The sequence below is a fragment of the Hylobates moloch genome, unplaced genomic scaffold (genome assembly GCF_009828535.3).
Source record: "Hylobates moloch isolate HMO894 unplaced genomic scaffold, HMol_V3 SCAFFOLD_12, whole genome shotgun sequence".
NCBI lineage: Eukaryota > Metazoa > Chordata > Mammalia > Primates > Hylobatidae > Hylobates > Hylobates moloch.
In genome coordinates this window covers 23,764,736-23,790,270 of record NW_026652287.1, presented here as the reverse complement: position 1 = coordinate 23,790,270, position 25,535 = coordinate 23,764,736, and the positions used below count along the sequence as shown (strand labels likewise).

Sequence of the window (25,535 nt, the reverse complement as noted above, 5' to 3'; positions counted from 1 at the left end):
GAGACCTTGTCTCAAAAGTAAATAAAATAAAGTTACATACACAGCTTGTGTTATATTTCTGTTGGACAGCACTGCTCTAAAGCAGGGGTTGATAAACTATAGACCATGGACCATATTTGGCCCACCACCTGTTTCTGTAAAGTTTTATCAGAATGCGGCCAGGTGCGGTTGCTCATGCCTGTAATCCCAGCACTTTGGGAGGCCAAGGCAGGCAGATCACCTGAGGTCGGGAGTTCGAGACCAGCCTGACCAACATGGAGAAACCCCGTCTCTACTAAAAATACAAAATTAGCTGGGCGTGGTGGCGCATGCCTGTAATCCTAGCTACTCAGGAGGCTGAGGCAGGAGAATCGCTTGAACCTGGGAGGAGGAGGTTGCAGTGAGCTGAGATCACGCCATTGCACTCCAGCCTGGGCAACAAGAGCAAAACTCCGTCTCAAAAAAAAAGAAAAAAGAAAAAAAGAAAAAAGAAGAAGAACGCAGCCACACCCATTCATTTACATATTGTCCACAGCTATTTGCGTGCTAACAGCAGAGTTGAGTAGTTGCAGCCAAGACGGTATGTCCCACAAAGCCTAAAATATTTACTACCTATCTCTTAGAGAAGTTTATCAACCCCTGCTCTAGAGTTTAGAGTGGATTTTGTGTAACTAGTAACATTCTGAAATATGAGCAAATTTGCTCTTAACTGCTGCTTAGAAATCTTTCTTTTTTTTTAATTGAGGAAGGATTTTTCTCTGTTGCCCAGGCTGAAGTGCAGTGGTGCTATCATAGCTCACTGCAGCCTCAACATCCTGTGCTCAAGCAATCCTCCCACCTCAGCCTCCCGAGCATCTGGCACTACAGGTGCCTGCCACCACGCCTGGCTAGTCTTTGTATTTTTAGTAGACATGGGGATTTGCCATGTTGCCTAGACTGGTCTCGAACTCCTGGGTTCGAGTGACCTACCTGCCCTGACCTTCCAAAATGCTGGAATTGCAGGCCTGAGCCACCGCACCCGGCCTGCTTAGAGATAGATCTTTTAGAGGTCATTTCTGGTACCCATTCCCCGTGAGTGCCCTCAGCTTTTGAGGACACTCTGCAGTGCCCCCTGAGAGAATGTCCGTGTGCTTCTGCCTTGTCAGGTTTACGTGCGGAGGGGCTACATCGCCTATGAGTTAAACAGCCTGCAGCACCGGCAGCTCCCGGATGGCACCTGCGTGGTAGAATTCCAGTTCATGCTGCCCTCCTCCCACCCAAACCGGTATGGAGTGGGACACACCCAGGGATGGCCTGTGTTTCTGTTCTTCCTGACCTCTGTCGTCCTGTCTCTGGAAGGACCTGGCAAGTGTGTTTGGGCATGCTGCTGGGGAGACATCAGCGATAAGCACTTCCCCCGTGGGAGCTCCCTGCAGCACCATTTTCTCCCCTCTAACATGGTGATAATGCAGAGCCCACCTCCTACACCTGCACTGTTCAGTACAGTAGCCATGTGTGCCTATTTACATTAAAATGAATGCACATGGGCCGGGCGCGGTGCCTCACGTCTGTAATCCCAGCACTTAGGGAGGCCGAGGTGGGCAGATCACTTGAGGTCAGGAGTTCCAGACCAGCCTGGCCAACATGGTGAAACCCCATCTCTACTAAAAATACAAAAATTAGCCAGGTGTGGTGGCACATGCCTGTAATCCCAGCTACTGGGGAGGTTGAGGCAGGAGGATCACTTGAACCCGGGAGGCGGAGTGAGTCAGTGAGCCGAGATTGCCCCACTGCACTCCAGCCTGGGCAGAGAAGCGAGACTCCGTCTCAAAAAAAAAAGAGGCCAGGCACAGTAGTGGCTCACACCTGTAATCTCAGCACTTTGGGAGGCCGAGGTGGGTGGATCACAAGGTCAGGAGTTCGAGACCAGCCTGGCCAACACGGTGAAACCCTATCTCTACTAAAAAAAATACAAAAATTAGCCTGGCATGGTGGCGTGCACTGGTAATCCCAGCTACCTGGGAGGCTGAGGGAGAACTGCTTGAACCCGGGAGGCAGAGGTTGCAGTGAGCTGAGATTGCGCCACTACATGCCAGCCTGGGCGACAGAGCAAGAGTCCGTCTCAAAAAAATAAAAGAGAAAAAACAAAGAATGCAAATGAGCCAGCCATGGTGGCCCACACCCGTAATCCTAGCACTTCGGAGGGCTGAAGGGGGCAGATCAGGAACTTGAGGCCTGGAGTTTGACACCAGCCCGGCCAAGTTGGTGAAACCCGGTCTCTACTAAAAATATAAAAATTTGCCAGGCGTGGTGGCGCACCCTGTAATCCCAGGTTACTCGGGAGGCTGAGGGACGAGAATCACTTAAACCTGGGAGGCAGAGGTTGCAGTGAGCTGAGATTGTGCCACTGCACTCCAGCCTGCGTGACAGAGTGAGACTCTGTCTCAAAAAAAAAAAAAAAAAAAAAAATTCAGCTTCTCAGTCATACTGTGTGGCTCATGGCTGCCGTATTATTTGACAGTGGAGTTCTAGAACATTCTGTCATGGTAGAAAGTTCTAGTAGACAGTGCCACCCAAGCCATTGGGAAGAGTCATGAGATAAGGCACATGTAGCATTTTAGACAGTGCCTGGCACAAAGAAAGTTGTTGACTGTGAGTGATCCCAGGGATGATCATGGCTAACACTGTTATTACCATCTAGTGGCATGCCATTGGCCTGGGTGCTCTGCTCAGCGCTCCCACACTCTTTTTTTTTTTTTGAGATAGAGTCTTGCTCTGTTGCTCAAGCTGGAGTGCAGTGGCACAATCTCAGCTCCCAGATTCAAGCGATTCTCCTGCCTCAGCCTCCCGAGTAGCTGGGACTACAGGCGCACACCACCATGCTCGGCTAATTTTTATATTTTTAGTAGAGATGGGGTTTCATCATGTTAGCCATGCTGGTCTTGAACGCCTGACCTCAGGTGATCCACCTGCCTCAGCCTCCCAAAGTGCTGGGATTACAGGCGTGAGCCACCGTGCCCAGCCCACACTCTTATTTTATTCAGCTCTTATCCTCTGTCGGCCAAAAATGTGTTCTCATCCTCGTTTTACACATGGGAACCCTGGGCCATCACCTGACCTAGGCTGAGCTGCTTGTGCATGTGGAGTGGGAATTTGAGCCCAGGCCATACTCTTACCTCTAAGTCCTTTCCACAGCATTCGGGGGCCCTCTGAGCCAGGTGTGGGGGCACACACACTGTCCTGTCTGTGTCCAGGTAGAGATGGGGTTTCACTGTGTTGACCAGGCTGGTCTGGAACTCCTGACCTCAAATGATCTGTCTACCTCAGCCTCCCAAAGTGATGGGATTACAGGTGCCACCATGCCTGGCTCACCTAAGAATATCTGATGTGTCTGAGTTCCTCACTCACAGTCTTTTTTTCAGTTCATCTTGTTTCAGGACCCAAAGTATTAATACCATTTAGGTCAGGTAGAGTGCGATACCTTCTCTTAAAGTAATTATGTCTCCTTGGGATTCGAAGTGTTCTCTCTCACGCTCCCTCGCCCCTCTGGTTTTAGTTCTTATGGGGGTGCCCAAGGCCTTGCCTACGGCTGCATTGATGTCATTGTGATTTGGGAGTTCGGTTGATCAGATCTGTACAGGCAATAGGGTTCATGCTTTGGTGAAGCAGGGATTTTTCTGGCCTCTTGGGATTTTTAAGATAACTTTCTTTTCCTGTTGGTTTTAAGAAGAAAGATGCTGCTATGTTTTGGATGAAGAAAAGGGGGCTTCCGCAGGAGGCACTGCCTTTCCTAGTTACTTGTTTTTACCCTTCTTATTTGCAAAAATAAGATTGTGACATTTTACCCCATTGAGGGAAAGGGGACTGACTGCTTGCAGTCCGGGGTCATTCTGGGGATTTGGGGAGCAGTGGTGGTGTAAGATATTTTGTAGCTGTCTACTCCTGAGAAGGAATTCTTTCCTCTTTTGATTTTTTTGTCTGGTTATTTAGAGACAGAGTCTAGTTCTGTCACCCAGGCTAGAGTGCAGTGGCATGATCATAGCTCACTACAGCCTTGAACTCCTGGGCTCAAGTGATCCTCCCACCTCAGCTCCCTGTGTAGCTGGGACTACAGGCTTGCACCACCACACCTGGCTAATTCTTTAAAAATATTTTTTTGCAGACATGGGGGGGGTCTCACTATGTGGCCCAGGTTGGTCTTGAACTCCTGGGCTCAAGTGATCCTCCTGCCTTGGCCTCCCAAAGTGCTGGTATTATAGGCACCAGCCCCTGTGCCTGGCCTTCTCTTTTGATCTTATTGTCTCAGCAAGTCAGCCCTGTTAGGAAGGGAAGGGTGGCTCTCCTGAGGGCTGTGGGTCATGCCTTGTGATCTACATGTATATCCAGGTTATTGGTTGTGATTTTCAGTATCGGCACAGGTTCCTTTTTTGACCCAGAGAGACATTGAGGACCTGGGGGATTCCTGGCCATCTAAGAGTCTCACGATTGCTGTCAGTGCCAGAAATGTACTCTGGGCCTGTGAAGAGACCTTGCCTGCGGCTGCCCCCATCACCCAGCCCTTTAATGCCTCTGTAAAGGGCTATGAGGAATAAAGTCTACCCTCAAGATGGCCTGGCTTGGCCCTCAACACCTGTGTGTGTAGAGCCAGGCACGTGGTGCTTTAGGTCACCGAGACCCAAGGGAAGGTCAGATAAGAGGTTGTCAGGGCTTTGTGCCAGCTGCAGCCTGGACCTGGACCTCTGTGCTGGGTGGGAACTGGCTACATCCCCCCTGTGATAGGGCTGCTGTCCTAGCTCTGCCCACTGTTGCCCTGCAGGAAACTGACAATCACAACCAGACTTCTCCATGTTTTTTTCCAGCAGAAGCAGGAAATCTGTTTTTTTTTAACCTGAAGTCCTTCCATTTTTTCAGTGGGGGCAGGTAATTCATGTTAAATGAATACATGAACGCATGTTAATTCATGTATGTTATTAAAATGCTGCATGGACCAAAGTCATTCTATGAGCGGCATTCAGCCACACTGCCACTGCAAGTTTGTGACCCCTGGATTGAGCTGTCGGGGAGCAGAGGGGCCATGATCATGATTTCAGAGCACCCAACAGGAATGCACACACCTGTGTCAGGGTCCCCAAAAGCACCCCCAGGTTCGATCATCGCCTAGGAGAAGTCACAGCTCTCAGGACGTAGTCATGCTCATAGCTCTGACTTATTAGGGGGCAAGGATACCAAGCAGTTAGCCAAGGCAGAAGCATCAGGGTGAAGTCCAGAGGAAAGCAGGTGTGCTGCCAGGGTCCTCTCCCAGTGGATTCACGCAGGGTACACTTCATTCCCCCAGCAAGGAGCTGTGACAACACAAATGAAGGATTGTCTTCCAGCTCTGCACCAGGGATTGGTGGCTGGTCACATCACCCTCTACCCTGCATCAAAATCTCAGGCTTGCAGAAGAAAGCAGGTGTTCAGCATAAACCACACTGTTTGTGCAAGCAGTTGAGGCGCAGTGAGCCACCCTTGTCACCTTCAGGGAATGATAGGAACCTTCCCCAAGTCCAAGTTCCCAGAGGCCAGCCAAGGGCTGCCCTTGCAAGCAAGCAGGTCTCCTTTCTCAGAAGAGCAGTGTGGGGCCTGCTGTATTGACTTCCTGCACGCCATTTGATTACCCCTCCTGTACCTGATTCCAAGGCCCAACTCTAACAACCTCAGGTGGCCCATTGAGATTTGCTGCTGGTGAGCAGCCGGTTCTGGGAGCATCGTTGTCTAAACTCCAGACGGCTGCTGACTTTGTCCCAAGGGCAAGTTTGATGGAGGGGGAGGGATTAGAGGGAGCAGAGGACTGAAGTGTCCGTCAGGACCAAGCCTGACTCCCTCACCAGCTGCCTGGGGCTGGTGGATTTCTCCAGGAGAAATTGATGCTGGGAGTGTTTCTTCTCTGTGGTCAAGTTCAGCACTTGGGGCTCCCCTCGGGGCTGCGTTGAGACTGGACTCTCATTCACGAATCATTGATTCCTATACTTGTTGAGCTCTTACTCTTCACCAGGTCCTGAGGGATCAGATGAGACCCTCCTCAGGCCCCGACCCCAGCCATTGTCTCATCCCCTGCCCATTTTAAGCCCCGCTTTGGAAGAGCTCTAAATCTGGTCCAGCTCACTGAAGCTTCAGGAGCAGGAGCAGCTCGCAGAGTTGGGTCTGCAAGCAGCTGCCTCATCCCCCACTTGCCATCACCCTACAGGATGACCGTGCCCATCAGCATCACCAACCCTGACCTGCTGAGGCACAGCACAGAGCTCTTCATGGACAGCGGCTTCTCCCCACTGTGCCAGCGCATGGGAGCCATGGTAGCCTTCAGGAGATTCGAGGACTTCACCAGGTACCCAGCATGGCCCGGTCTCCAACACCCTGAGCATGGGGGCTGGGCAGGCTTCCCTTGAATCTCCCCCCAATTCACTGGACAGGTGGGGTGGGAGAGACCTAGATACGTGGCACAGTGCATCAATAACAACAGAATAATAATAGCATTGTAGTCAAGAGTGTGAGCCTACATGTCAGCTTGCCTGGCACAGCACATCAATAACAACAGAATAATAAGAGCATTGTAGCCAAGAGTGTGAGCCTGCGTGTCAGCTTGCCTGGTTTGAATTCTGGCTCTTGCTTTCTAACTAAGAGACTGAGCAAAATATTTTAACCTCCCCGTACCTTCATTTTCTCATCTGTAAAATGGGAACAATAAAGGACCCACTTCATTGGGGTGCCATGAGAATTAAATGAGATAATATATGTGAAATAACATATTTAAAGTATAATTAGTATGCAGATAACATAGTGACTAAATGTTAGCTCTCAATAGTTACTGTTACGGTCTTTTTTCAGCCTTCCACTGTGTGTTCTACTTTGTGCTTGGAGTATCTTGTAGAATTTTCACAACAGCCTCATGAGGCGTAGAGATTACTCTTATTACCTTTCTTTGACTCGGGGTGAGGTGAGGTTTCTAGGATCTCCCAGCCAGTAAAAATGGGAGCCAAGAGTTGATCTCAAGCCCAGCTGATGCCTGAAAGCGTTGGAATCCTTCCCTGTATTCCTGATCACAGATCACTTAGGTTCATTCTTCCCTTTTGGGAAGGACCCCATCACGGGTGCTCTGGACAAAGTAGACAGGGAACCTCCTGAGCTCTGTAGAGTTGGATAAGATCAAAGGGTGTTAGCTGGGAAATTGGGAGGGTCTGGCGTTCCCTGCTGCCTGGCTTGGAAGCTTGACCTCATCCCCATGGGTCAGCAGCCCCTCAGCCCTCCCTCTCTACCTGCACCCCCAGAAATTTTGATGAAGTCATCTCTTGCTTCGCCAATGTGCCCAAAGACACCCCCCTCTTCAGCGAGGCCCGCACCTCCCTGTACTCCGAGGATGACTGCAAGGTAAGTGTCTAAGCCCAGGGAGCAACCTGGGGAGCGGGTGGGCCGTGGCCCCCAGGCTTTCCAGCCCTACCCCTTGCTTCTCCCTCTCAGAGCCTCAGAGAAGAGCCCATCCACATTCTGAATGTGTGCATCCAGTGTGCAGACCACTTGGAGGATGAGGCACTGGTGCCAATTTTACGGACGTTCGTACAGTCCAAGGTACTCGGGGCGTGCCTCTGGTTTTGGTGGGGGTTCTTAGAGAAGGAGGACGGGCTGGGCTCGTCGAGGCGGCCCTTGGGAAAGCAGGCCTGCTGAGTGCTTCAGAGCCACAGACCTGGCTTCCCATTCTAGCTCTGCTCGCCTCGGAGCTGGTGACCTTGGGCAGATGTGGCTGAACATGGGGACAGCATTTCTGTCGCTCACGGTGTTGCAATGATTCAATGACAAAGTATATACATGGCTTAGCCAGTCCCAGGTACAGAAGGCACACCCAATAAATAGTTTGGAGATTTTCTGGGAATGTTTTTGTTGGAATAATCCAGAAACTGGCAGTTTTAAAATGGCTACTTACATTGATGACCAAGTGTGCCAATAACAGCAAGTTGCTCTTTAAGCCTTGATGCCACTGTATTTCAGCCTGGGCAACAGAGCGAGACCCTGTCTCAAAAAAAATTATATATATTCACAGTATACAACGTGATATTTTTAAATTATCTTTTTAATAACAGCTTTATTGAGACATCATTCACATACTACACAATTCACCCATTTAAAGTGTGCAATTTTGCAGCCATAAAAAGGAATGAGATCATGTCCTTCGCAGGGACATGGATGAAGCTGGAAGCCATCATCCTCAGCAAACTAACACAGGAACAGAAAACCAAACACCTCATGTTCTCACTCATAAGTGGGAGCTGAACATTGAGAACACATGGGCACAGGGATGGGAACAACACACAGCGGGGCCTATCAAGGGGTGGGGGGGGCACGGGGAGGGAACTTAGAGGACAGGTTAGTAGGTGCAGCAAACCACCATGGCACATATATACCTGTATAACAAGCCTGCACGTTCTGCACATGTATCCTGTTTTTTTTTTTTTAGAAGAAATAAGAAAAAAGTGTACAATTTAATATATTTTTAGTATATTCCCCAGGTTGCACAACCATCACCAGAATCAATTTTAGGACATTCTCATCACTCCATAGAAAAAGCCTGTACCTGTTAGCAGTCACTCCCCTCTGTCCCTGACCCAAAAACCCTCTCCCCACCACAGCTCTAGGCAACCACTAATCTACTTTCTCTCTATATAGATTTGCCTATTCTGGACGTTTCATATAAATGGAATCAGATCACAGGAGGTCTCTTACGATTGACATCTTCCACTTAGCATAATGTTTACAGGTTCATCTGTGTGGTAACATGCAGCAATACTTCAGTTCTTTTTATGGCCAAATAATATTCCATTGTGTCTTTGGTTTTTAATGCAGAAAAATATCCTTGTGGATTATGGACTCCGACGAATCACATTCTTGATTGCCCAAGAGGTTGGTTCACAGTTCATCTCTATTAGTCTTTTCCATTCTCCAAGCCTTGGTGTGTGCCATTTATTTGATATTTATTTTGTAGATTTGGGTGAAAGAGATCATTAGAAAAGAGAAGGATTTCCAAATGATTCATTCTAGAAGTGAATGTAATCGTTTACAATCACTAAATAAGGATGTACATATTTCAATGTGTCTTGCTTGATTTAATTGTCTTGTGTGTGGATTTCTTTTTGCAGAAAGAATTTCCCAAGTTTTTCACATTCAGAGCAAGAGATGAGGTATGACCAAAAGTAATGATGTTTTCTCTTTTCTGGCATCTTTTTTTATTTTTTAAGAGATGGGATGGGGCCGGGTGTGGTGGCTCATGCCCGTAATCCTAGCACTTTGGGAGGCTGAGGCAGGAGGTTTGCTTGAGCTCAGGAGTTCTAGACCAGCCTGGGTTATATAGTGAGACCCTGTCTCTACAAAAAAATTAAAAAATCAGCCTGGCATTGTGATGCAAGCCTGTGGTCCCAGCTACTTGGGAGTTTGAGGTGGGAGGATTGCTTGAACTTGGGAAGTAGAGGTTTCAGTGAGCCAAGATGATGCCACCGCACTCTAGCCTGGGTGACAGAGTGAGACTCTGTCTCAAAAAAAAAAAAAAAAAGGGAAAAAAAAGAGATGGGGTCTAACTATGTTGCCCAGGCTGGACTCGAACTTATGGCTCAAGCGATCCTCTTGCTTCAGCCTCCTGAGTAGCTGGGACTATAGGCACATGCCACCATGCCTCCCAGCTCCCTGGCATCTTTGATATTCATGAAGAATATAGTCTGCAGTCCTTAAGCCATCCCAATATTCAATAATGTAGCAACTTTTGTGTAGACTGCAGTCTTCCTCTGGGATTGTATTTCCATTGAGAGCCCTCTGTTCCCTGCATGGCACTCAGACCTGAGAATCTTGCCCTTTCAGCCTCACTACAAGTTTCTGTCTTGCTTGAATAATTTTCAGTACCTGCTGATGTACTCAGTAAGACATTTTTTCCAAACTGTTTTTCTTATGCTCTTCTAGAAGAGTGGTTGGCAAACTCACTTGCAGACCAGCTGCCTGTTTTTACGAATAAAGTTTTATTGGAATATAGCCACACCCATTTGATTCCACATTGTCTGCTCTGGCTTTCACTCTAACAGTAGCAGAATTGAGTAGTTGTGACAGAGCCCGTATGATCCATCAGCCTAAAACATTTACTCTCTGGCCATTTAAGAAAACATTTACCGATCCCTGTTGTAGAACAGGTAGGTTTATTCCCAGCACTGATGCAAGACCCCACCAAATTCAGCATTTTGCATTTTAATTTATCCAAAGTTTTGTTTTTCTAGCTAAGACACATCCTTTTCTTAAAGTCTTCATTTTTTTTTTTCAGTTTAGTTTCCAGTACTGTCAGTTGCTTTCTTTTCGGGGACCAATTTCCACCAAGAAACCAGGGGTTAGTGGTTTCATGAGAATTAGCTGTGACAGATAGAGAACAGCTCATGCTGGCAGGTGATAGGGATTAGCTAGGTTCCCCCAGGAGCCAGCGCTGCACCCAGCACACCAGGCTTGCAATGCCGGTAGCTCTCCTCAGATCTTAGCAAAACCCCAAATATCTGGAGCCCTGGGGGTAGCTTACAATTAGGGGACATCATGAATGCTGCATTCCTGAGTGCCAAACCCATGGACACCAGGGGTCTGCAGAGTAGGGTGTGGACCAAGCAGGCACGCAGCTCCAACGTCAGGCTGTGTGTGTATGTGTCTGTCTTCTCTCTCTGGTCCGCCTACAGTTTGCAGAAGATCGCATTTACCGTCACTTGGAACCTGCCCTGGCCTTCCAGCTGGAACTCAACCGGATGCGTAACTTCGACCTGACCGCCGTGCCCTGTGCCAACCACAAGATGCACCTTTACCTGGGTGCTGCCAAGGTGAAGGAAGGAGTGGAAGTGACGGACCATAGGTTCTTCATCCGCGCCATCATCAGGCACTCTGACCTGATTACAAAGGTAAGACATCGCAGAGCATTTCTTCCTCTCTCAGAACCTGGCCCTTCCTTCCTTACACTCCTGCTCTGTGCTGGGTCCTGGGCTGCACGCTGGGGATGGAGAGTACACCAACACCCAGGGTCCTGCCCTTGTGATGCTCTAGTCCGGGGCAGGAGGCGGACAGCAAAGTGGCCTGTGATCATGTCCAGGCTGGTGGCACTTGGATCTGTTTCTTGTATTATGTGGGTCTCTGTGCATAAGAAGAAACTTTCCAGGATAGAAAAATACTGGTTTGTTCGGGGAATTTCTTATATTTGCTGACTGAGTGATCGTTTTCCATTCTTTCTTGCATTTAGAAAAGTAGCCCATAGCCGGGTGCAGTGACCCATGCCTGTAATCCCAGTACTTTGGGAGGCTGAGGTGGGCGGATCACTTGAGGTCAGGGGTTCAAAACCAGCCTGGCCAACATGGTGAAACCCTGTGTCTACTAAAAATACAAAAATTACCTGGGCATGGTGGCGTACACCTGTAATTCCAGCTACTCAGGAGGCTGAGGCATGAGAATTGCTTGAACCTGGGAGGCGGAGGTTGCAGTGAGCTGAGATGAGCCATTATACTTCAGCCTGGGGGACAGAGCGAGACCCTATCACAAAAAAAAAAAAAAGAGACAGAAGAAATCCATGATTATATTGTGAAAATTTTAAATAAGACCGAAAACTGCTTTTAAGAACCTAGTGCAAGGACCCAGAATCCTGTCACTGAGGGGCCAGCTCAGTTGTTGACTGTTTCTAGACACAATTGCGTCCCTAAAACCTAGAGTTGCAGGCATAAGTTGCAGATAAGAGCTCAGAGTGGACAGATCATTTGAATACATTATTCTTTAATTGGTCAGTTACTTGTGGACCTCTTTCATTGTTAATAAAGACTGGTCCACCACATGTTATTTCCTTGCACGGATGTACCGTGTATAATTTTTTTTTTTTTTACTAATCCCCTATTGATGGATACATATATAATTATATATTATATATTATTATATTATATTACATATTATATTATATATTATATATATTATATTACATATTATATTATATATAATATATTCTATTCTATTCTATATATTATATTCTATATATTCTATATGTTATATAACATATATAACATATATAATATATGTATCCATCAATACATCAATATAATATATATTTATATAAATATATATTATATATTATATATATTTATATAAATGTATATATAATTATTATATATATATATTTTTTGAGATGGAGTTTTGCTCTTGTTGCCCAGGCTGGAGTACAATGGCGCGATCTCAGCTCACTGCAACCTCGGTGCCCCCGGGTTCAAGCAGTTCTCCTGCCTCAGCCTTCTGAGTAGCTGGGACTACAGGCACACCCCACCATGCCCGGCTAATTTTGTATTTTTAGTAGAGACGGGAGTTCTCCATGTTGGTCAGGCTGGTCTGAAACTCCCGACCTCAGGTGATCCGCCTTCCTCAGCCTCCCAAAGTGCTGGGATTACAGGTGTGAGCCACCACGCCTGGCCCTATTGATGGATATTAAGGAAACTGCAGTTTTTTGCTACCTGTTAGCTAGACGTTTTATTTTTATTTTTATTTTTTTGATACAGAGTTTCGCTCTCGTCACCCAGGCTGGAGTGCAGTGGCGTGATCTTGGCTCACTGCCACCTCTGCCTCCCGGGTTCAAGCGATTCTCCTGCGTCAGCTTCCCAAGTAGCTGGGATTATAGGTGCCTACCACCGTGCCCAGCTGATTTTTGTATTTTTAGTAGAGATGGAGTTTCACCATGTTGGCCAGGCTGGTCTCGAACTCCTGACCTCAACTGATCCACCCGTCCCAGCCTCCCAAAGTGCTGGGATTATAGGTGTGAGCCACTGTGCCTGGCCAATCTGTTTTAATAGGTTTTATTATTGTTGAGGTATGGTGAGGCCAACAGATCAGGAGACAACTGCCATCAAAAAGACAGTTTATTACTCATAGTTCCCAAGAAGAAGGGGCTCTCCCTGCCTCGGGGCCACATGGGGAGGCTCTGGGGTTGGTCAGGCAGCAGAGGGACGGAGGGGAAGACATGGAAGACACGGACGAGAGCCTTGATTGTGGTTTCCTGGAGAAGAAAAAAGTGAGGCTGAGTAAACGGGTTTAGGATTGGCTGTGAATCATCTCAGCAGACCCTGGGATATAGAAGCTGCGTCTGGTTCTCAAGAATCTGGCCCTGGGTGATAGGGCCGGTGGTTTGTGTCCCCAGGTATGATCCAGGGTCAGCAAGGCCCCAGGTGTCAAACTGTCAGAATGCAGAAAATAGGACACATGTCAATACACTCAACAGCTTTGCAGTCCCTTTGCCTCTGAGAGGCAGGGCTCTGCTGTTCTTGCCTGGCACACTTTCTGGAGGAGGGGAATGTTTTCCTCCTGTCTCTGCCTCTTTGGGGCTGAGTTTCTAGCCAGCTGGGAGTGGGCCTGCACCCCTGGCCTGAGCAGCTGCCCCTCCCACCCTTTGGCAGGAAGCCTCCTTCGAATACCTGCAGAACGAGGGTGAGCGGCTGCTCCTGGAGGCCATGGACGAGCTGGAGGTGGCATTCAATAACACCAGCGTGCGCACTGACTGCAACCACATCTTCCTCAACTTCGTGCCCACTGTCATCATGGACCCCTTCAAGGTCTCGCCTTTGTGGGGGGGCTCTCACCGGGCTCTGGGTTCACCCTCTGAGCCATGTTGCTTTGGGGTATTGTCTCCTGCCACTCAAGACCTGGGTTCCAGGATGAATCCATGCGTATCTGAGCCTCAGTTGCTGCGGGAGGAGAGCAGACCTTCTGCCATTCAATTCTAGAGCTATGTTTTAGCCATGCCCCACACGGGAATGCTTTACTTTAAGGATGACAAGCATGCTCAAAATGTCTTTCAAAACAAAATTTTGTCCTTTCCCTGGTTCCAGGCTGCACTGGGGACTGCATGTGGGTGGGGAGAGACGTGAGACCGTGAGGTCTGTGGCTGAGTGTTCCCTGTCAGGTGGCTCTTCACGAGCAGACAGACTTTTATGGTAGTGATTCTGGAATGAAAGAAGCCCTGCTTGTAATCCCAGTACTTTGGGAGGCTGAGGTGGGTAGATTGCTTGAGCCCAGGAATCTGAGACAAGCCTGGGCAACATGGAGAGACCCCATCTCTACTAAAAATTTTAAAAATTAAAAAATAAAATAATATTAAGATTATTAATAAAATTAAAATTAACATTGATACATTAATAAAATATTAAAATATATAAATATATGTTATTTTATTATTTAATAATATATATTATTAAAAATAATTAATACAATAGTATTATTAAAAAGAGAAGTCCTGGCACATCCGTTTGGTATCTGGGGGATTCAGGGGTTCCATGTGGATGCTCTGACCTCACTAGTTCACGTAGTTCCAGAAGGAAGCAGTGCAATGGCTTGAGTCAAAGGCATGTAAAGATAGTATAACGTAGCAGTACTAGCTCAGTCACTTATCGGCCTCAGTTTCCTCATCTGTCAATGAGGGATTAGAAAAGCTCGCCTCTCTTGAGTACTTACGAGGGCAAAATGAGGTAAAGAGTTTTAAACGCTTAGCAAGAGCTGGTGCTCGTTATTAGTTAATACTTTTTGTTGGATACAAACTATGTCCCAGGCATTTTTGCAGTCAGTATATCTCATCCTCTTATTAGTATCAGTGCTATTGCAAATGTCCTTGGGATGTCTTGGCCCTGAAACTGGAATTGCTGTGTTTTGGGGCAGATCGAGGAGTCGGTGCGCTACATGGTTATGCGCTATGGCAGCCGGTTGTGGAAACTCCGCGTGCTGCAGGCTGAGGTCAAGATCAACATCCGCCAGACCACCACCGGCAGTGCCGTTCCCATCCGCCTGTTCATCACCAATGAGTCGGGCTACTACCTGGACATCAGCCTCTACAAAGAAGTGACTGACTCCAGATCCGGAAATGTAAGGCTGGCCCGCGCCATGGGGGTCTAAGTCAAAGCAGAAGCAGGCTGCTTGGGCCATCAATTTGTAGGTTAAGATGGCATTTGGAGACGGTCTTGCCTTGCTCTCCCATGTCATTCTGGGTTGGGGTAGCCCCCTCTGAGTGTTATGTTAAATGTGTTAGCCTTTGAATCTTGGTTTTTCACTCACCTAAGAAGGAGAGTGGATCTCCAAGTTTAATCCATTCTGTGGCCATATTGAATTTTTGATAGAGACAAGGTGTTGCCATATTGGCCAGGCTGGTCTCGAACTCCTGACTTCAAGTGATCTGCCCTCCTTGACCTCCCAAAGTCCTGGGATTATAGGCGTGAGCCACCACGCCTGGCCATATAGCTATATTTGGGACAAGTTGTGCACTGCTGTGGTTGACTATAATGCAGTCCTCAGATTGGTTCACTTAGGGAAATACTTTTCCCAACCATGTTCTAGGACAGACTTTTGTAAAGTGAATTAAATATTCTTTTGACTGCCATTTAAATTCCTATGTGTGTACATAAATATATATGTATATATACACACCATTTTTTAAAGAGATATTGCCTAGACTGGGCTTGAACTCCTGGGTTCAAGCAATCTTCTGGCCTCAGCCTCCCCAGTAGCTGGGACTACAGGCACATGTCATTGTGCCTGGTCTATGCACTTTTTATTTTTGAGTAATTGAAGACTGAAGACTCTCAAGCAGTTGCAAAATTAGTACAGAGGAAAAAAAATAGTGCAGAGGATTTTCACCCAGTTTCCCCCAGTGTTAATGTTGAACTTCACCATTGTACATCATTAAAACAGGAAATTGACATTGGCCCAGGACTGTTCGCATCAACACGGACCACGTTCGGATTTCACCAGCGTTTCCATGCACCCTGTTTGTTGGGAGTGTGCGATGCCTTGATCACTGTATTTTTGAAACTGTGTAATACGCAGCCCATGTTGACCCTTCTTGTTCTGGCTCTCCACAGTGGTGAAGAAGAGGGTTTTACCTAGCCCAGGCACTCACTTTGTTATGCCATGTGACATGCTTTGCTTCCCCCACCTGCATTTTCATTGAGGACTGGGCAGAAATAAGTTGGGGGAGGAGTGTGATTCTCTCTCACTCTCTGTTTTCCTTCCTTTCTGGTCCAGATCATGTTTCACTCCTTCGGCAACAAGCAAGGGCCCCAGCACGGGATGCTGATCAATACTCCCTACGTCACCAAGGATCTGCTCCAGGCCAAGCGATTCCAGGCCCAGTCCCTGGGAACCACCTACATCTATGACTTCCCGGAAATGTTCAGGCAGGCAAGTCCGGCGGCCCAGACGCGGTACCCCCCAGGTCCTCCCAGCAGACTCCACCAGAACCAAAGCCCATCTTTAATTCTCCTTCTAAAGACCTAGTCTAAAGGACAAGGTCTTGCCAGGTGCGGTGGCTCATGCCTATAATCCAGCACTTCGGGAGGCCGAGGAGGGAGGATTGCTTGAGCCCAGGAGTTGAAGAACCCCATCGCTACAAAATATACAAAAATTAGCCGGCCATGGTGGCACATGCCTGTAGACCCAGCTACTTGAAGGCTGAGGCAGGAAGGATCACCTGAGCCTGGGAGGTCGAGGCTGCAGTGAGCCATGATGGCACCACTGCACTCCAGCCTAGGTGACTGAGTGAGACCCCATCTTCAAAAAAAAAGAACAAGGTCTGCATTGAAGAAAAAGAAATTAATGTGTTGAGAACGACTTCATAGTATTTTTCTCCAAATAAGACTAATTTATCCCAATGATAAAAGTAATAGGATATAGAAACTTCAGAAAATAAAGGAGGATGGAACAAAGAAAAAATAATTCCTAGTCCCACACTCTGATGACAAATCGCTTAACATTTTGATGTGTTTCCTCCTGGTCTTTTTAATGGTCATTTATTAAGTACCTGCTACTTACCAGGCACCATTCGAAGTCTAGACAGCTTTGGGAAAGAGGAGGGGGTCACTGCCTTTGAGTAATTTTTAGCCTACTCTTAAAAAATAATGTTTTGGGTTTGGCGCAGTGGCTCACGCCTGTAATCCCAGCACTTCGGGAGGCTGAGGCAGGTGGATCATTTGAGGTCAGGAGTTTAAGACCAGCCTGGCCAACATGGTGAAACCCCATCTCTACTAAAAATACAAAAATTAACCAGGTGTAGTGGCGGGCACCTGTAGTCCCAGCTACTCGGGAGGCTGAGGCAGGAGAATCGCTTGAACCCGGGAGGTGGAGGCTGCAGTGAGCTGAGATGGTGCCACTGCACTTCAGCCCTGGTGACAGAGCGAGACTCTGTCTCAAAAACAAAAACAAAAAAATAATGTTTTGTTATGTTTTTCTGATGATTAAAGAATACATAGGAAACTATGGAAAGGTAAGAATAAGGAAATAAAATTTTATTCATATGTAGTTTTCCCACCATCAATGCCTGAAAGAACATTTGGGTGCATTTTCTTCACGTATTTTTTATGCCTTTGTATGTTTATGCCATAGGGTCTTTAAAGGAGCCTGAACCACTGACGTTGGTGATGTGAATGTCTCTTCACTTCCCAGCATTGCTTTGGAATGACATTATATATATATATTTATTTATTTATTTATTATACTTTAAGTTCTAGGGTACATGTGCACAACGTGCAGGTTTGTTACATATGTATACATGTGCCATGTTGGTATGGGATCTAATTAAACTAAAGAGCTTCTGCACAGCAAAGGAAACTACCATCAGAATGAACAGGCAACCTACAGAATGGGAGAAAATTTTTGCAATCTACTCATCTAACAAAGGGCTAATATCCAGAATCTACAAAGAACTCAAACAAATTTACAAGAAAAAAACAACCCCATCAACAAGTGAATGACATTCATGAAACCGAGGTCAAGGACCTTCCAGTGTAGGCAGGAAGCGTCTATTCCTACCTGTGCCTATGCCTCATGCATAGAGGATACGAAAGAGTAGGAAAAGCTGCTCTTTAGAGTTACTCGGGCCTCAGCTCGAATGCTGGATCTGTCCCCTTGCTTCCTGCTGTCCCTAGCCAAGTTCCTTCACCTCTCTGGGCCTCAGTTTCCTCTTCTGTAAAATAAGGATAATAACAGTACCTACCAAAAGTTGTTGGAAAAGTGTATGTATTCAGTGGGCGCTTAATAAGTGGAAACTCTTATGATTAAGAATGTCATTGTCTGTATCCTTTTGCCTTTGACCTCAAGAGCCACAAGGGAAGAAGCATGACTAAACCAGAAGCAAATCCATCGTCTCTTTTTTAGATAAATCTATTGTCTCTTTTTTACAGGCGTGAGCCACTATGCCTGGCTAATTTTTTTATTTATAGTGGAGACAGGGATTCACTATGTTGGCCAGGCTGGTCTCGAACTCCTGGCCTCAGGTGATCTGCCTGCCTCAGCCTCCTGAAGTGTTTGGATTACAGGCGTGAGCCACCACACCCAGCCGTCTATCTGTCTGTCTGCCTCTATATCTATATCTATGTCTATATCTCTCAACTATCTATCTGTCTATCTATCTATCTATCTATCTATCTATCTATCTATCTATCTATCTATCTATCTATCTATCTATCTATCTATCTATCTATCTATCTATCTATCTATCATCTATCGAGAGAATGGAAAACTGAACAGCAGACCACAGCTAAATTTATCAATATGGATAAATCTCTCAAACAAAAAGGAGTAGAAAAAGTAATTTGTGGCCGGGCGTGGTGGCTCGTGCCTGTAATCCTAGCACTTTGGGAGGCCATGGTGGGTGGATCACCTGAGGTCAGGAATTTGAGACTAGCGTGACCAACACGGAGAAACCCCGTCTCTACTGAAAATACAAAATTAGCCAGGTGTGGTGGTGCATCCCTGTAATTCCAGCTACTTGGGAGGTTGAGGCAGGAGAATCACTGAATCCGGGAGGCAGAGGTTGCGGTGAGCTGAGATCGCGACATTGCACTCCAGCCTGGGCAACAAGAGCCAAAAAAAAAAAAAAAAAAAAAAATAGAAAAAGTAATTTGCGGAAGGATGTGTACAGTGTGGTACCATTTATTTAAAGTTTGCAGTGCAAAATAATACTGTGTGTTTCCAATGTATGCATACAGGATGAAGGAAAATGAAAAAAAAAAAAGCATGCATAGAACTGGTAGGCACTGAATTCAAGGGAATGGTCACCTGTGGGTTGGAGTTGGGAGGAAGAATGAGCTGGGGCTTCAATCGCATCTTTCTTCTTTCTTTCAAAAACCTTAAACAACTATGGAAAAATCAAGATTTGACAGAGCCACTGGATGGGTGCCCATGTTTAAATATGCTTTAAATATTTCATGATTCAAAAAGAGAGTGAACTACAAAATTCACCCTGGAATCATGACAGATCATCTCTATCTGGGAAAGGTAGTTCTTCCCTACTGATGACTTCAAGTCTTTTCTCTTTCCTCTTCTCTCCCCAGGCTCTCTTTAAACTGTGGGGCTCCCCAGACAAGTATCCCAAAGACATCCTGACATACACTGAATTAGTGTTGGACTCTCAGGGCCAGCTGGTGGAGATGAACCGACTTCCTGGTGGAAATGAGGTAATAGCTCAGCAGAGCCTAGCCCCTGGCTGGAGTCACCCCCTTAAAAATATGTTTGGGCCAGGTGCAGTAGCTCACACCTGTAATCTCAGTGCTTTGGGAGGCCAAGGTGGGTGGATCACTTGAGGTCAGAAGTTCAAGACCAGCCTTGGCTACATGGTGAGAACCTGTGTCTACATAAAATTTAAAAATTAGCTGGGTGTGGTGGTGCACACCTATAGTCCCAGCTACTCGAGAGACTGAGGCAGGAGTGATTGCATAAGCCCAGAAGGTTGAGGCTGCAATGTGCTGTGATTGCACCACCGCACTCTGGCCTGGGCAACAGAGCAAGACCCCGTATCTAAAAAATAATAATAACTAAAATAAAATAAAAAGTTTTCCCCCAAAGAAACAAACTCATTTTCCTTGTGCATTCATCCCCTTGCCAGGTGGGGATGGTGGCCTTCAAAATGAGGTTTAAGACCCAGGAGTACCCAGAAGGACGGGACGTGATCGTCATCGGCAACGACATCACCTTTCGCATTGGATCCTTTGGCCCCGGGGAGGACCTTCTGTACCTGCGGGCATCCGAGATGGCCCGGGCAGAGGGCATTCCCAAAATCTACGTGGCAGCCAACAGTGGCGCCCGTATTGGCATGGCAGAGGAGATCAAACACATGTTCCATGTGGCTTGGGTGGACCCAGAAGACCCCCACAAAGTACGTCGTGAAGCTGGCGGGGCAGGGTGATTCTGCTCAGCTACTACTGTATTTTCAGTGGGAGTGCTAGCACCTGCAAGAAGTGAAAAAAATCTCACTTATGTATAAAGCACAGATGTACATGTAGTGTATAAACAGGCATACAGTATATCAGTGATAGTAATATTTCACTGTGGGGGGGCATGGTGATTAGAAAAAAAAAAGATCTGAAAAGGCTCCTTAACAGGGATAATGAAAAAAGTCTATAAACCCTGAGCTGATACATACTGAGCGCTCCTGAATGCAGTGTGCGCTGAGAATGCAGAGGTGGTTGTGTCAACTCCCTGGCCTCATAGCGTTCTTAGAATTATGGCTCACACCTGTCATCCCAGCAACTCAGGAGGCTTGGATGGGAGGATAGCTTGAAGCCAGGAATTCATGACCAACCTAGGTAACCTAGGCAGCATAGCTAGACTTCGTCTCTACTAGTGAAAAAACTAGGTGAGCATGATGGTGCATGCCTGTAGTCAGCCCCAGCTACTTGGGAAGTTGAGGTGGGAGGATCACTTGGAGCCCAGGAGTTCAAGGCTGCAGTGAGCCATGATCATCATACCACTGCACTCCAGACTGGGCAACTGAGTGAGACCCCCCCATCTCAAAAAAAAAGAAAAATCTTCGGTTAGTTGTATAGATACCAGCTGCCATAAAAGGCAAGATGAATGAGGGAAGCGCACACATTCTGTGATGTGAAACAACAGGGGACAGTCATCCTTTCCATTCAGAGCATGCATTCTCGGGGGTGATATTGCCCACTACCCCCAAGAAGACAGAAAAATAATTTTTGGGGTGGCAATAAAATATTTTTTTAACATATATACATATACAGAGTATGTAAACAGTGGATAAACAGTGTATCTTGAAAATTAAAATTTCATGTTGGGGTGCTGGCAGTAAGAAATAAAAATGAGATAGTCCTTAAGGGAGAGCTTAGCTCAAAGCAGAACTTCAGTTTACGGCTGTTATTAATATGGTATTTACATGAGATGTGTTAATGTGTTATTGACATGTTACTAACATGTTATTAACGTCCATCCCTACAATGTTCACATTAAAAAAAAAAAAACAGTGGCTTTCAGTGCAGGGAACTGGATTCATAGCCTCACTACGGTATTTTTTAAGGGATTTAAATACCTGTACCTGACTCCCCAAGACTACACCAGAATCAGCTCCCTGAACTCCGTCCACTGTAAACACATCGAGGAAGGAGGAGAATCCAGGTAAATAACTTATCAGGTAGCGCCTTAATTTTGCTCATGGTTAATTTCAGCTGTCTTCTTTCCTCGGGGCTTGTGGCGAGATTTTCCAGTGGGGTGGTGGTGTTTGTATGATGGGAACCAATGCATGTTGGGGGCACTGATGCCTTAAACGTTTGTTATACTCTCCAAGGTGAATCCATCCTTGTCATTCTAAAATGAGTGACTCCTTTCACAAAAAGTAGCACATCATACAGGGAGAATGAGATTGGATTCTCATGAATCTCCTAGGAGCCACAGGCTCATATTTTGTGACCAAACTGATGCAGCGGTGACTTGGCAAACTGGGAAGGTATGGGTGGGGCAGAGAGAGGTCATTCAAAGGCTACTATCTTTTCCAGGACAAGTTATGTTTTTCTTAGTGGGATTAACTGACTCAGGATTTACCAGACTGGGCTTTTTGCAATGTTAGTGACAAGCTGGGGGGAAATTCCATAGTCAGATGAGTTTGGGAAACACTGGGTTAAATGAGATCTCATAAACATCTTTATTGCAGGCCTTCTCAGTACCTGTAGCATGCTGTATTAGTCAGCATCCTCCAGAGGGACAGGACTAGTAGGATATATGTATATATGAAAGGGACTTTATTAAGGAGAATTGACTCACATGACCATAAGGTGAAGTCCCATCATAGTCCATCTGCAAGCTGAGGAGCAAGGAAGCCAGTAGTGGCTCGGTCTGAGTCTAAAAGCCTCAAAAGTAGGGAAGCCGATAGTGCAAGCTTCAGTGGCCAAAGGCCTGAGGGCCCCTGGCAAACCACTGGCGAAAGTCCAAGAGTCCAAAGGCCGAAGAACCTGGAGTCTGATGTTTGAGGGCAGGAAGCATCCAGCATGTGAGAAAGATGAAAGCCAGAAGACTCAGCAAGCCAGCTTACTCTACCTTCTTTCGCCTGCCTTTTCTAGCTGCGCTGGCAGCTGGATGATTGGATGGTGCCCACCCACATTGAGGATGGGTCTTCCTCTCCCAGTCCACTGACTCAAAGGTTAATCTCCTCTAGCAACACCCTCAAAGACACACCCAGAAACAGTACTTTGCATCCTAAAGTTGACACTTAATATTAACCATCGCACATGCTACGGTGCATTGTGAATCTCTAACAGAGGCTGGCTGGACAGTGTTTCTCATTATGTGGCCCTGAAATCTTTGATTGATTGATTGTGAACGGGCTTCCTCTGTGTACCCCCATCTCTCTGTAGACCGTTGGAGGAATATGGGCTGAGGATGATATTTCACTGAGACAGCCTCTGAACAGGCAGACATCTTTGGTTGTATAAACCAAAAAGTATCTGAGACAGGTCTCAATCAATTGAGAAGTTTATTTTGCCAAGGTTAAGGACACATCCAGAAGCAAAGAACACAGAATCACAGAAACCAACTGTGGCCTGTGCCTTTCTTCAAAGATGATTTGGAGGCCTTCAGTATTTAAAGGAGAAAAGCAGGCTGGAGGGGAAGGAGGGAAGTTCTGGTAATCACATGTTGCAAGAGAAAAGGCGCAGGCAGGGGAAGTCAGTTATGTATTCTTCTTGTGCTCAGTAAGTCAACACTTTCTATGAGATAAGGTGGACATAGAGGAACTACCTGTGGAGATATTTCACCTTTTATCGGTATCTATCTGCTTAGAAAAGAAACAAAAGGAAAGGCAGCTTGCACAACTCAGCTTCAGCTTCAATTGTTCCTTTTGGCATTGTGAATCATGGTCCTAGTTTTTATTTTCCTTTCACAGATGGGAGCAGGGTGATGATTTATTTATTTATTTGAGACAGAATCTCGCTCTGTCACCCAGGCTGGAGTGCAGTGGTGCGATCTCAGCTCACTGCAACCTCCACTTCCCAGGTTCAAGCGATTCTTCTGCCTCAGCTCCCCAAGTAGCTGGGATTACAGGCGTGCACCACCACGCCCAGCTAACTTTTGTATTTTTAGTAGAGATGGGGTTTCGCCATGTTGGCCAGGCTGGTCTCAAACTCCCGACCTCAAGCAATCTGCCCGCCTCGTCCTCCCAAACTGCTGGGATTACGGAGCAGGGTGATGATTGTTGATGCCGTACTTGCCCTTTTAGAAATCTTAGCACTCATTGTGAGGGTCCTAGATGCCAATTTCATTTTGCCTCTGGATGCTTTGTCTGCTTCCAATCTCTCACCTTGCTGCCTAGCCAGTCCCTCCTTGGGAAATGCATCCACCTTGGGTTTTTTGGGGCTGGAGCCCAGCCTTTAACCTGTGTTTGCTTTTGAAGATACATGATCACGGATATCATCGGGAAGGATGATGGCTTGGGCGTGGAGAATCTGAGGGGCTCGGGCATGATTGCTGGGGAGTCCTCTCTGGCTTACGAAGAGATCGTCACCATTAGCTTGGTGAGTCTTCTTCTATTTTCTCTTACCTTTCAACTTTCCATTATAGAAACTTTAAAATTGTCACAAAATTAGAGAGAATCAATAATAAGCCCCATGTGCCCGTCACATACCTCCTACAGTTACCGCATGCCGCCCCACTGCTATTTCCTCAATCTCACCCCCATCCCCTGCACCCTGTTTTAGAGTATTTTAAAGCCAGCCCCTGTCATGTCTTTTCATCCATAAATACTTAAGGGTAGATCTTTACAGATAATGACTCCCGCCCTCTTCCCCCGCTTTTTAAAAACATAACTGAAATACTAATATTACACCCAACAGAATCAGCAATATCGTTGGAACCCAGTGTGGTTTAACAGTTATCTCAAAATACCCTTTTCTAGTGATTTGTTTGAATCAGGGTCCAATCTCATCTTATTTTAAAGGTACTGAATGTTTAGAAGAACTTTTATCTGACTTTAACTGGCATATAAAGAGTAGTCCCCATCCCATCCCCATGGCCTTTCCAAAAATGTTTTGTTTCTAGTAGTAGCACTACTGTAGTAGTAGTAGTAGTATTACTAGTAGTAATTCTAGTACTAGCAGCAGCAGCAGTAGTAGTAGTAGTGGTAGTGTTTGTGGTGGTGAATCTGTATGGGTCTAAGGCAGAGTGAGAGACCGAGGCAAGTTTCTAAGCAGGAGTGAAAGTTTATTAAAAAGTTATAGAGCAAGAACGAAATGAAGTACACTTGGAAGAGGGCCAAGCAAGGCAACCTGTGAGATCCGAGTGCCTCATCCAACCCTTTTGGGGTTTTATGCATTGGCATGATTCCAGGGTTTGTGTTTCTTCTCCCCTGATTCTTCCCTTGGGGTGGGCTGTCTGCATGCAAGTGGCCTGCCAGCACCTAGGAGGGGCCGCATGCACAGTGTGTTTCCTGAAGTTGTGTGCATGCTCACTTGAGGCTTTCCTCCTTTACCAGTGAAGTGTTCCTAGAAGAAGGTCACGGTACCAGATAAACTCTGCCATCTTGCCTCTTAGTGTGCATGCTTGAGCCCACCCGCCCAGCTCCTGATATCTTATTGGGAAGCTGCTTATCACTAGCTTCCGGTGTTTTCTATCTAGCAGGAGCCTGCCGTTCCCTGGAGCCAGCTGTGACCAATAATTATTTTAGAGAGACACTTTAACAACTGCCTAACTATCACCTGATGGTTGCCTTCCTCTCCTGCCCTGCTCATGTCTGCCTAACTACCTACTCTAACAGCAGCAGCAGCAGCAGCAGCAGCAGCAGCAGCAGCAGCAGCAGTAGCAGCAGCAGCAGCAGCAGCAGCAGCAGCAGTAGCAGCAGCAGCAGCAGCAGCAGGAATAATAGTACTCTTTAATGATAAACTGCCTTGGAAGGCCTTATTTTCACATGCAATGTTGAATCATCAGTTTCCAAGGTGGAACATGTTGGTCATAAGCATCTTCCTTGGGCTTATTTTCTAGATTATATGTATAGTCTTTTTATTTTGAAGTCATTTAGGACCCACCATAAGTTATAAGATAGTACAGAAAGTTTCTAAGTACCCTTCACCTAGCTTCCCCTATGGTACTTACATAACCATAGTACATTATCAAAACCAGGAAATTGACTTTGGCACAATATTGTTAACTCAGTACAGACCTTATTTGAATTTCACCAGTTTTTACATGCACTCCTAGGTGTCCTTTTGGTTGTTAAGAGGCTGCAATGGCCCATGAATGCCCAAGCTCAGAAGAGC

General features: G+C 46.5%; 1 protein-coding gene across 1 annotated transcript in view; it reads left to right on the top strand.

The window, feature by feature from the left end:
• ACACB (acetyl-CoA carboxylase beta) overlaps positions 1 to 25,535 on the top strand; it is a 165,109-nt gene that overhangs the window by 123,156 nt on the left and 16,418 nt on the right. Inside the window, exons 29-42 of the mRNA XM_058425432.1 lie at positions 1,125 to 1,243; positions 6,185 to 6,322; positions 7,263 to 7,362; positions 7,453 to 7,560; positions 8,830 to 8,886; positions 9,123 to 9,164; positions 10,683 to 10,898; positions 13,416 to 13,571; positions 14,671 to 14,874; positions 16,030 to 16,185; positions 19,335 to 19,457; positions 19,886 to 20,155; positions 21,314 to 21,411; positions 23,678 to 23,798. Coding sequence (XP_058281415.1) covers positions 1,125 to 1,243; positions 6,185 to 6,322; positions 7,263 to 7,362; positions 7,453 to 7,560; positions 8,830 to 8,886; positions 9,123 to 9,164; positions 10,683 to 10,898; positions 13,416 to 13,571; positions 14,671 to 14,874; positions 16,030 to 16,185; positions 19,335 to 19,457; positions 19,886 to 20,155; positions 21,314 to 21,411; positions 23,678 to 23,798 — 1,908 coding nt within the window. The remainder of the gene's footprint in view (positions 1 to 1,124; positions 1,244 to 6,184; positions 6,323 to 7,262; positions 7,363 to 7,452; positions 7,561 to 8,829; positions 8,887 to 9,122; positions 9,165 to 10,682; positions 10,899 to 13,415; positions 13,572 to 14,670; positions 14,875 to 16,029; positions 16,186 to 19,334; positions 19,458 to 19,885; positions 20,156 to 21,313; positions 21,412 to 23,677; positions 23,799 to 25,535) is intronic.